Source organism: Calypte anna, chromosome 1 (assembly GCF_003957555.1).
Source record: "Calypte anna isolate BGI_N300 chromosome 1, bCalAnn1_v1.p, whole genome shotgun sequence".
NCBI lineage: Eukaryota > Metazoa > Chordata > Aves > Apodiformes > Trochilidae > Calypte > Calypte anna.
Genome location: NC_044244.1, coordinates 57,426,703 through 57,439,475, shown reverse-complemented (window position 1 = coordinate 57,439,475; position 12,773 = coordinate 57,426,703). Strand labels below are relative to the sequence as shown.

The window sequence follows — 12,773 nt, the reverse complement described above, 5'->3', positions numbered from 1 at the left end:
ACTGAGAGCTTGGAAGTGTCTCAAGTCCCGTGGAGCTCATGATTTCAACACCAAGGTTTCTCAGGCACATGATCAGAAGCACTTTGTTGCCAAAGTGTTTAGCAGTTCTGAGACCTCATGTCTAGTCTAGGATACCTATGAATCTGATGTTTCAAGAGGAGAGGGACTTCACTGGGTACCTTTGAAACTGACTGGTGATTCGGGCTCTGAATAAACTGTAGCAGCAGCAAACAAGTTCCTTCAAGTCACAAGAGAAGGTGGGGGAACTGCACCTGAATACAGGCCCTAGTGACAAAGGGAGCTGCCCAGGTTACAAGAGAAAGGCTTTCATACATTTTTCCACTGAAACTAACCACATCTGTCTGTGAAGTACCCTACCTAGCAACCTATAGGTGATTCTTGGGGAAGATGCACTTCCAGCCTTACTTGTTGAAGCTGCTTCACATTCTCTGCCATCCTTAGAACTTATGGTAGAGGAGTTAGTGAATCTCTGCAGCATAATAAGGCACTCGTTTGGATCAGGGAGGACAAGGTTTCAGATACTACTGCAAAATATTGCTCGTACAGCTTTATCTAATGATAGTTTTATGTAAACAGAACTTGGAGAGGAACTGGGACTGAAGCCATTCTCACAAGGGGAATGAATGCTATAAGTCTAGTACCATTTCACTCCTAAATATTGCTTGGAAAGGACAGGAAGGTTTAGGACTTTCCCTCCCTGCACCTTCCCCTACTCCTTCTATGACAGTTCTTTATTTATTATTCTTATTTTCTGACTTCCCACTCTTATCCCCATGAAGGAATTACAACTTTTTTTCCCCATGTGTGACTTCGGTTCCCTGTGTTGGTATGAAAGGGAGTTACCACCATAACTTCCTTTACTATTCAGTTGAAAGAAAGGGAGTAATCCCTGATCACAGTTGTGGTGACCTCTCTTCTGGAGCTCATTATTTTATGATGTACATGAGAAGGGAGGTGGCAAGAGCCTATGGAGCTGTGGGACTCTTTCTACATTGCTGTCGTGGCACTTCGGACAACTGCACACTCAGCTTTGGTGAATCCTCTTCTGAGGTATCTAACTACATACCCAAGGCATTTGGGTCAAGATTATGGCAGGGGTCAGCAGCCTAGAGGACAAACAGTGGGAGGCTGGGTAATACTTACAGTCTCTCTTGCTGCTCTCCAGCTGCAGGGATGTCCCTTAATGAGTAGGTTGTGGAATATGACATTTCTGTGTACTGGGAAGATCTAGTCCAAGTTCTTATGGACATTGCCTGCCATTCCTATGTATACCAGTGATTGAAAGCATAGGACTCTATCTGTATTAAAAGTTATTTGGTACTGATTTTGTCCAAATTCTCCTTACAATCTGTAAAAGGAACCTTCTAGTCCTCAGCGTTACCTCTAGGAAAAATGTACATACACAGAGGCTTTTACTAGTCTTGTGACTTTACCCAACATTAAAAAAGTCCAGTTATGTCAGCTGGAAAGTAGATTTACACATTGTGTTTAAAAGCTGCCTCTCAGTGCAGCAGATACTACATATAGAGCACAGGTTCTCTAGTACAACCTGAATTTGTTTATAATACCAGGACTTTTAATTAACAGTAAATACTTTCATCTTTGGTTTCATTGTTTGGGCCCCAAATATGTAAACTGATCACCATATGCAAGCTGATGAAGGCATGGACTTTGTTTTGATCTTCCTTACACTAACAAATGGAATGATATTTGACATATCAGTCTGGGTCAGGCTGCAGGAGGCCATATGTGTTTATTTTAGCATTTATTAATGGTTATATTTACCTCACTGCAATGACACGCTTTGGTTTCTATTGATACAACCATGACTTAAGAGAATGTTTGCAAAGACAAGAACAGATGTTTCCAGGCTGCTTGCCACAGAGAGAGAGAAAAAAATCCAGTATTTATGTGTAAGCTGGTGTTGACTGTGCCATTTGTCCAATGAGTAATGATGAACAGTAGCCATTAGTCAGTTACTGAAGATCCTGACCTGACAACAGAAGAGTGAGCTTGGAGGTGTCTTTTTGTGTAGTTTCATCTATACAGGAGAGTGGAAGACAATTATTGTAATCACTGACACTGATTCTACCTTGTAGCACTCTTCAGAAGTACCTTAATGACTAAGGAAAACCTAAAAGCTTAGTGAGACTGATAAAGCATGAGTGTTTTCTCCCCTTCTCCACAATCATGTTGGTTTCCAAATAAGCTAAATAAATATAATAATAATATAAATATAATAATAGTAAAATTGCAAAGAAACATAAGCTCTTTGGAGTTAGTTTGGTGAATTGCCTTTTCCCTCTGGACCCGTAAGAACACCTCCTAAATCATAGATAATAAAATCTAAGTTCACTTAAATGGACTTTTTATAGAGGGGAAGAAAGTGTAATAGATTATCAGCAGGGTTAATGATGATCTGGGAAAGTGTTTGGAAGGAAATATCTGTGCATATAGTTTTCATGGGCAAGGAAGGACTGACTTAGGTCACCTCAGAGGAGCAGTCTGGGGTGTGCAGCACCTCTGGGTTTGAATATGGAGATTTAGAAAGGCAGATAAAGAATGAGCATCCTCTGGGAGAGTCCACACCTGTGTGTAGTGAAAGCCCCTGGCATTATATGGGAGGGAGATCCCTGGCAGGGAGAGCAGAAGGGTGAGGGGACCCCAGTGGTCTCCCACCCTGGGGCACAGCACTTAATGGACAGTGCCAGGGGTTTGCTCTCCATGACAGCTGAGATCTTGGGGTAAGGAGTTGAGTCTTGCTCCAGTATGATTTGTGAAGAGAAAAGTGATACGCATTTTGAAGAGATGTGGCTGTAACATCTGTGTAAGCATGAGCCTGCTAGGTGGAACTGATAATGAACCACAGGGTATATGACACAAAGGAAATCTCTTTTGCTTTTAAACACGTGACATGGCTCTCTTGGTCCAGCCAAAAGCCACTGCGCAATGTGTCTTTGAATGTCATGAGCACAGGAAAAGCTGACCATGACTTTTCCTCTTAGAAATTACACAGCAAGTTTGAAGGAATATACTGTATCAGTTTGCCAACAAGGAATTTTATAAACTAATATATGGAGGCATCTTTTGTCTTATCACTTTCATGATCCACTTACTGCAGGTTTGGTGAGATATATTCCTGGAGATCTCTCGTTGTTGGTTTTTTTTTTTTTTTTTTTCCCTGTTACTTTTTTTTATAGTGTTATTTTAAGTGTTATTTTGATCTGCAAATGTCATTCCACTGCCAGAGCCTGGATGAAATACCATATGACCATATGAGCAGTTAGTGGGCTTACTGGTTTCACCTGCTGGCGGAACTGGTGGTAGTGATGATCTGTCAATCAAGGGGGGGTTGAAGAAATAATCTTATTTGTTCAATAACATTTTACAAATTACAAATTTTACAAAATTATTTTACAAATAATTCCTGTTGGAGGTACAGGGGTAGAGTCTTGTCTTCAAGCTACAAACTTTCTCTCTGTTCTTTCAGTGTTTCACTTGATAAAATTCAGTTTAAAAATGAAAATTTCTTAAGCAATGGCAATTTCTTAAGCATGGTAATGCTTAATCAGAAGTGCATTTTTAACAAGAGAAGGACAGCAAGCCTCCTTGAAAATAAGATGAAGAAATTAACCCGTTGATGTGCCAGTGCTCATCACTGCAGGACCTCACCCAGGGAGACAAAGGCCAGAGCCCTTCCCGCTAGAGCTATCACAGCCATTGTATGGCATGCACAAGGGCTGGGAGAAGTATGAGCCCTCATACTGGGAACCCAACATATTCCCAAAGAGGAAAAAGGGAGAGGGTGAGGTAAACCCAGAGCAGGACTTAACCCTGGGTACTCCAGTGTCCAGGGGTACTGAAGAAAGGCTGGAGGTGAGAGCAGTGAGTGGTTCTCAGTAATGTGATTTGTAGGATTGGGAGACTGGAGTTCAGAGGAGCGTGGACATGGAATTCCAGTTAAAGTTGGATCCTGCAAAGCCTACAGGGCTGGAAGAAAGCCAAGGACTTACATGAAGGCAACTGGTGTTTGCTAGGTATGGCTAATGGCAGAACTAGTGCTGGAGTTAATGTTAGGATTTAGGATTTTGGCTGCTCTAGAGTTTAGTTCCTTGTTTAAGCCTAACCAGGATTTCAGTGCTGAGAGTTATCTCCAGAAGAAATAAATCTTGATTGGTTTTAGTAGCACTGAAGTTGGCTATGATTAAGTTTAGGTAAGAGAGTTTCTGAGATCCTGTTCTATAGACCTTCATTTCTTCCTGTGTTATGTAGAAGTGAATAGTTTATATAGTAGGTTATGGAGCTAGTAGGTTTTTAAAGGTTTTCAGAGGTGGCCTTTAGGATATTTTACAATTCACATATTCAGGGTGTCTTAAGAGTGTTTATATCTGCATTAACTCTCTTGTACTGGTTGCAAACCTTCATCCCCCATTTTTCTCCTAAAGAGAGAAGATAAGGTTTCTGAGGGAACACTATGGTACTGCTACCCTTCGTCCTGCTCATTGCTGGCTGTCAGAGGTTCAGTGTAGTCTTTTAGTGTCAAACTCAAGAAAGATGCAAATGATTTATGAATCACACATGACCACAGTAATAGCCCAGAATATAGCAGGGACAGGATATTTGTGCATGAGAAGGTCCTACAGGTGTCCATATTGACAGGCTTCTTAGCATGGTTTTGTCCTGTATCTATCAATTGTCCCCTAGGCATATCCTGGGCACAGTTCAGGAGGTGAACATGCACCATGTCCATAAGCATGTTTGGATATGGCCATTCTCTTCAACCAAGTGATTCAACCTCAGAGGCAGCAGGTGTTCTGTACCACTTGTCCCGAGAGCCAAAGAAGAGTCACTTGCCTGAATTATTTAGTAATTAACAGCAAGGCAAATTGGCTCAGGGACAAACAAGCCAATAACTGGGTCTTAAAGGTCAGCCTAAGGAGCAGCTTAATGGAGAGGGAGTTCTTGCAACAATTGCAAAGATGCTGCTCATCCACAGACATTATTTTGTGTTCTGTTTTAAAAGCACTGATGTCTTAAAAGGATTTCTTTGCAGTCAAATCCCTCTGATTTTCTTTGTTGTGTCTGATGGCATGTCTGTGATTGTGGGAACTCAGTAGCACTTGCAGGTATGCTGTCCTGCCAGTAGTTTTCGTGCAGCATTTCTGTACCATGGTCAGAAATATTTGATTACACAGGAGAAGGAAGCACAGAGCAATTGTTGGCTATTTAGATAATGCTAGTAACCTCCTAAACCCCCCAAATCACAGCCCTGAAAATATTACAGCTCTCTCCCACGGTAATTTTTTTAGGGAATTTTACAGGCTCAAAAATTCTCAGATAGAGCTAGTACTGTGTCCATTTGGAGAGAGGTGACACTTCATCTTTCAGTAAGACACCTCAGGCTCATTCTCATACCAAATCTATTTTCATTCCTGTTGTATGAACCTGTAACATAGGTTATGCAATTAGGACAAAAGTGTTTGCAGAAATGATAAGGAAAACCTGATAAATGAAATCTGCTCTATATTGTCAGTCCTGCTGGTGCTATGCCAATAAACACAAACATGTTTTTGTGTACTCAGTTTAAAAAGACAGAGGAAAGTAATTTATAGCCAAAATTGCCTTTCCTTCTTTGCAGAGCTTATGTACCTAAAATGGAGTGCTAAAAAGGCAATGCTATGGTTAGTGTCATAGTTATAGCATTATAGTCAACAGGCTTTTTTTTCAGTTACTGGATTCCCTTTCTATAAATGTGCTATATGCTGTTTTTATGCAATTAGGAGCATTTTTTAGGGTGAATGTTTGATTTTAGGAGGAGGTTTTTCTTTCAAGGCAAACATAGTCAGATTTATATGGCATCTATTATCATCTAAGTGGAACCTTGTCTTCCAGAGGAGATTGGTCTTGTAGAGAGCACAGGCTGGGCAGCTTTCAATTTAGGAGTGGATGCAAAATACTTTTCTAAGTGTTGCCCTACAATGTTTTCTCTCTTTTTTTTTTCCCTTTTTTTTTTCTTTTCTTTACATTATTCAAACATTGCTTGGAAGACAAAATTGGTCATTTCCTTGTGGAAATTGTTATTCTGCTCTTTCCTTGTAGTTTCTGAGTGCCTCAGAAATGTTAATATATTGTTAGCAGTTCTGAGGAGGTTATCTGATGTCTCTAGATTATAAAACAGGAGCAAATGCTGCTGGTTGAAGCACAGGTCCAAGAGTGTTTGCTAACTGGGGGGCCTTGTTCAGTGACCTGATTTCTTGGACTAATTAATTCTGTGTGATCAGTGCACATTCCCTGTTGTTGATTTTCATGGCCTTAGTGAGTAGGAGTCTCAGAGCTTGAAACTGAAGACCAAATATATAAGTAATACTTATCTGGTGACCAGCTGAGTCAAGATTTAGTGTAGTGGGCTTCCCTAGCAATGCACATAAGAACTGTGGATCAGAGCCTACCATACAGTACTTTGCTCAAGGATGATGTTCATTTCCAGTTGTCTGGAGCTTCCTTCTGATACTACTATGCCCTTGAATACCTGCAAAAAATGAGTCAGCACCCCAGTGTGTGCCAGTCTCTCTAGATGTATCTCTGGTCCTCAGAATAGCTACTTACTGTCAAGTTTAGAAAACATCTTTTCTTCAAAGAGGATACTCAGAGAAAACAGTCCAAACCTTTTCAGCTTTGACAACCTGTCCTAAGTTTTTCATGTTATTGAATGAAATAGATTGGCCCATGTATCCATTAAAAATGTGCCCATATTTTATCTTACAGTAGTCATCTGAGGAGAATACTTGATTCAGTCTCTTCCTACAGCTTAATAACCTGCTACTTACTTTTCAACTCGGAAACAGCTCATCTTTGCTCAGAACAGGTCTGTAGTGTCAGCTCACTGACATTAGATTACTACACTGAGTGGTGTTGCTGAGAATGTAAAACTATCCCATTAGCCTGTTTACAATATAAAATAGGCTTCTGCATTTTATGAGCCTATGCAGTGCAGTGAGATCCTGGCAAGTTAAGGAAGAAGGTGTTAAAGAGAGCTGGCACCTCCTTAAAGACTAGATATTAAGTGCAAACTCTTCCAATAAGGAGGAAAGGTAAGGAGGTGCAGTGGAGGACCAGAGTAGCTAGACTGTCAGCTCTTCATGACCCTTGAAGAGAAGTCTTTTTACAGAAGATTTGAGTTGCTCAAGTGAGTGCCTCTGTACAGCCTGATATCTACAGAAGTGTACACCTTCCACCCCCTCTCACCAATTTTAGAGTGGAGGACATTGCTGTAAGATACCTGGAATGCTGACTGAAGGTGTCTTGGAAAGTGGGAGCAGTATACCACTGGCAGAGAAAAATGATCTGTGTGGATCCCCCGGAGGTTTTATCTTTGCAAGTACTATTCTGCAATTTTTTTACTGGGTTAGGTAATGATATCAGTGCTGCAACAATTTATATAGAAGGCACTAAGTTTGTAAGGATGAAAAGACACTACAAAACAAAGTGGTCTTGATCAGTTTCCCAAGTAATCATAAAAATGGTCACAGTTCATCAAGGACATATTGTATATGTGACTCTTAGGAGTAACCAACTTCAATGATAATGGCTGGGGAATAACTCATTAGGAGTAATTTTTCTGAAAGAAGTCTGAGTTGCAGGGAACCACAAGCCAGTATGTGAATCACTGTTGTCATGCTATGATAGATAGTATTTTGGGGTGAATTGACAAGAATATGGCCTGCAGAACATATGAAAAAAAAACCCTTCTTGATAGGAGTGCTATGTCAAGTCACAGAGATTGTACCTGGGATGGTGTAAATGTCCAACATGTAAAGATGCAAATCAATAAGATTGTGCAGAAGGACAGCAGTGAAACTGAACAAATGGCTCCAAATAACATAACTGAGAAGTATGCATTGAGCTAATTGGTGTTATGCAGGGTAGATGGCAGCAGTATGATTGGTGGCTATTGAAGCCTTCTGTATGTATGGGCTTCTGTAAAGAGGGAGAGAATAACCTGTTTTCTATGCTTATGTTAGCAAAAAGATTAAAGATCATAAGTTCCAGAAAGAGAGATCATGGTAAGATCAGTTCAACACCAGAAGACTCTGCTTGGGGACATTCTTGAATCTTCATTTTTGGAGCCCTTTGAGAACAATTGGGAAACATCCCAATAACACAAGGTGTAGTAGATTCTACTGTGGGGCTGAGCATTGCCTGATGCCTCTTCCAGGCATAACTGTGTTGTTTTCTGATACATTGCTTCTTTAATCTTTTTATAGTTTTACTCCTCAGTGAATATCACTATTTTCAGGATAGGGATTTCTTAGTGGAGGGTGGGATTAAAATTTAGTGAATCCATGGCAGTCATCAGGGTACAAAACTTTACAGGGCAGTGCTTTAAACTACTATGTTTGACTAACTGCTGATGCTGTAAGTGTCCCTGGCCACAACTTCATAGTTGGACACTCCCTAGGAGTGTTCCTTATAGACAAGAGTATGGAATGGGACTTGCTTTCTAATCAGTGTATTTTCTGAAGAATTTTAAAATGCATATAACAGTCTGACATACCAGCTGTCACCAGAAATCGTGTCCCCCACAAACACCCACGTGCTGTGTGTTGGCACTCCTGTCACATGGAGAGGGAGTGTTGACAGGTCCTCTTGATAGTCACCTTAGAAAGGGAGGAAAGAAGCCAGGGTTCAGCAAAGGAGAACTGGCAATCACAGGAGAACACCAGGAATGGCAGAACCAGAACAGTCTGAGCAAGGAATTACAGGGCTGGCCTGGGGCTTTTCCGCAAGTCCAAGAGGAAATGTGTGCAGCAAAAGAGAAATTTTCTCATCCAAGAAAAGCCCTCATCCATGTTTGGCTTGGTGTTTCAGGATGATTTGAACCTCTCTCCTTGTGGAACAGCAGCACAATGCCATTTGGGCCAATGTTTCCAAGTTCCAGAGTCTGGAGTAGCTTTAGTTGTGTTTGTGTTAAAACTGAATCATGTGGTTTGTTTTGTTGGTTTTTGTTTTTTTTTGACTTAGAGGCCGAATTTGATTTCCAAGCCCATGCTTGACAGCATCCTTTGCCTTCGTGATGACAGATGGAAATATGTCCGGAGTCTTCTCACCCCAGCCTTCAGTGATACCAAAATGAAAGAGGTAAGGTGTAGGTTGTGTTGCTTTCCACCTTTAGAAGACATAATTATTTTCTTTCCTGCAAGCACCTACTTTATATAGCTCTATATTAAGAACAGGTAAAAAATTGCTGCTTTGTGCCAGTTTATTTTGACCTGAAGAGCACGTGCAGCTGAGCATATATATAGTGTGGCCCTAGTCACAGACCGGTGAAAATCAGAATAGCTCATCTGAGAATATGATTCTCTGTCTGTATATAAACCAGTTTGTCCGTAAAAATGTAGCAAACTCAAAAAGAAGCCTTACACCTTCCTCCCCTTCTCCCTGTTAGGAGGAAGTTAAAGTACAGGGAAGGTTATTGCTCCCAGTAGGAACATAGCTTTTCATGATTTGCAGAGTCAGCAGCTCTCGTGTTAACATGGGAACTGCTGTCAGTCTATTTTCATTTCTCCATCTCCTCCCCCCCTTCCTTCTTTTATTCTTTAATCCTTTCATATAATAAAATAAGTCACTGGAACAGAATGTCATTGCCAGATAAATACCTCTGACTGAAAATAAATGTCTCCGCACTGACCTGCTGCTAATTTCCTATAAATGTCTCAGCATTTATTTAGCCATGGGAACCCTTTTCCCGGTAACAAAGTCCTATTCCAGCGGCACCGTATCTCTTAATTAAGCACAGATAAATGATTGACTCCTTAAAGTCTTCTTTCAAGGGATGGTAAGGGGGGAGGGGAAGGGGAAAAGCCAACAACAAAAAAACCACCTCCTCCTTTATGTTTTTTATTCTGAAAGGGAATTATGCCTCACTCCGGTGCCCAGTCCCAGGTTGTAAAATTTTCCACTGGGCAGACGCTTGCGATGTTTTGACATGCCGCTGTCGACATCCACAGTAACATCTAAATGTGTCTGGCTCTCCCAGCCCTATAGACAGCGGTCGCTTAGCAACACCGGCTGTCACCTCCTTATTATGGTAAATTCTAATTGGCCGCCAGCCTGGTGGAGATGCTGATTAATCACGACTGACAATGCCATTGGTTATGCGCCCCAACATTTGCTCTGTCACCGGCTCCACTGCGAAATTTTAGCGAGAGGAGGGTGTTTAAACGTGCAAGTGACCAGTTGCTCGTGGCATGGTGGGGAGAGGAGAGTTTTGCATTTTTTCTGGTGGAAACTAATCTGCCTTACTGCAGGTCATCAGCTCTTTGTTGTTGGACTAAACGAAGATAAAGCCACACTCCCCTCAATTTGCAGAGAGCAACCTCTGCCATCACCATCCAGGCAGACTTGACAGAGGAAGGCAGTGCAGATGAGCAGGTGGAGACCCTGGGCATTACGCTTTGGGGCCAAGCTGACACAGATCTATGGGTTTTGACTGATTAAATCAAGGCTGGAGAAGTCCTGGTGCTCACCTCACACTTCTTGGTGGTGGAGTGGCAACACAGGAATGGTGGTAGGAGGTTAAAATCGAGGGCCAGCTAGTGCCTAGTAGTTGTCTTGCATGGAAAAATCTTTATTTTTAGCCTGATAACCAACTTTCCCTGTGCTACTGCTTCCAAACTCATTGGAAGGAGTGCAATTGTGTGTGAGCTCAGGGTGATTTGGAAATGGTTGCTTTCTCATCCCAGTCTTCAGAAAGTGGGAAAATGAGAAGTAGGGAAGGTCTCTCTCTCTGAACCTTCTTCCTCTGCCTTCACTAAAATGCCATCCATCCCTATACAGAGAGACACTTACATGTGAGATTAAGAACCTCTTCTGAATGGATGTACTCCTCAAGCCTTGCCTTTCTTTTTCTATCCAAATAGATGAACAGTCCTGGGATTTGAAGTTAATGCAACTTACATCTTGACCTGTGTGCTTCTCTTGCTGTTGCTTTATTTAGAAGGCATATTAACACTTCTCAAAGGAAATCAATGCTCATTAATTATTATCTCACTTTTTAACACTGCCATATTTAGTACTCTCTGAGAAATTCTACAGCAGCACGGAAATTAAAACACAGTGTTCTAGTATTGGCCATACTACAGAGTATTCAGAGTTAAGTTGAAGGCATCCTGTTTATAATAATATATTCCTATCTATCTCAAAGGAGTTACAAATAAACTAGTTTTGGTATTAGTTTAGCTTCTAAGAATCTGGATTTGTTGTTTTGTATGTATTTATAAATCCTGCTAGACACATTGCTCATTTCTACTCCTAAGACATTGATAACTTTTCCACAGAGATCTGAGCTATGACAAAACCCCATACCAAAGACTTCCTCTCTGCTCACTCTGAACGTCTGCCTTGCCTTCATTCCCCTATGCAAAATCCACATTGATGCTGAAGAGACTGCAAACCTCCCAAATGGCTTTGGGGAACGGTTCCCCAAAACTCTGAAACCCCTTGTGCCAGACATATGCTTGTCTGGATGCTCTGAGAGAAGTGGGAGCCATTTGGATGTGACAGAGCAATAAATGTTAACAGTTCCTTGTACTCCCCATAGCAATCACAACGAAAGGTGCACAAAGGGCTGGAGAGTTGAGTATAAGTTTCTGATATCTCTATTTCAAAAACACAAGAATGTACTACTAAGTTGAAGGACAGCTTCAGCTCTAGCAAGAACAAGAAGCTGGTCATCCACTCTTAGGCTGACTGCTGGAGGACAAAACCTGGGAGAGTGCTAATTATGTTGCTCGTATCTGACCTGCAATGCCCTACAGAGACATCTTGCTACTGTGGCTTGGGACAAAGGTGTGTTTTGCCCTTGTCTTGCCACAGAAATGGTGTAGTGTCACTGAGAAATTCACAGAGAAAGCTTGAGGAATTTCCCTTTAGTTCAGAAAAATCTCCAACTGTCAGTCAACAAATGTGGAAAAGTTGATCCCAGAAATTTTTTAGTTTGCAAAGTTATAAGCAATTAACTGAAACATGACATTATAGATCTGTTGGGTAGCCAACCTAGGGACTGCTGCATGTACACAAAAAGTTGTTTTCCTAAAATTTTTCAAGATTTTCTGGTACCTTCTCCAGCTTTCTCTCTGTCTCTTCGATTTCTCTGTAAAACCCACGCACCAGTTCATTGTTGCTTTTATTGGTTTCTATATGTTGTGTGTCTTCTCTTTTTGATTTTCTAATGATTATGTAAAGGTTAGTAGAGTGGTCCATTCCAGTTGGGCTCAAGATGGCATTTAATTCAAATACTGCAGTGGTGAGTGTAGCATGAATCAATAGAATTCTAAGTTGGCCCTGCAGTAAGATTTGGTAGCCATCCCACATGAGATATCACTGGAGTTGGTAGCAGATCTAATATGCTCTTTTCTAGTGAGGCCCCTGAATGGACCTCATAGTGCTATTGCTATGGAAGTACTAAGAGAGGAAATGAGAGATGATGGAAGGCAGGAGGCCCAAGAAGTTTTGCTTCCAGTTCTGCCATTGACTGCCTGTGGGTGATCAGACAGAAGATACTTAAATTCTCTGTGCTTAAAACAACTTTCATCTGTTAAATGGGAAAAATACTGACCACTGAAAGTTGATCCAAGATCTAGTTCATGAGGAACTGATGAAGTAAAATACCTGGAGGCCCTTAAATAAAAGCTGCATTTCTCAGTGTTCCTGTCATGCTCTCCTCAACTATTATGTATTGAAACAAGCTGATA

The 12,773-nt window shown here is 41.2% G+C and overlaps 1 protein-coding gene across 6 annotated transcripts in view; it reads left to right on the top strand.

The window, feature by feature from the left end:
• TBXAS1 (thromboxane A synthase 1) overlaps nt 1–12,773 on the top strand; it is a 244,161-nt gene that overhangs the window by 134,019 nt on the left and 97,369 nt on the right. For all 6 annotated transcript variants that reach the window (XM_030468312.1, XM_030468305.1, XM_030468310.1 and 3 more), the window contains one exon: nt 9,043–9,159. In XM_030468312.1, the coding sequence (XP_030324172.1) occupies nt 9,043–9,159 (117 nt within the window). The remainder of the gene's footprint in view (nt 1–9,042; nt 9,160–12,773) is intronic.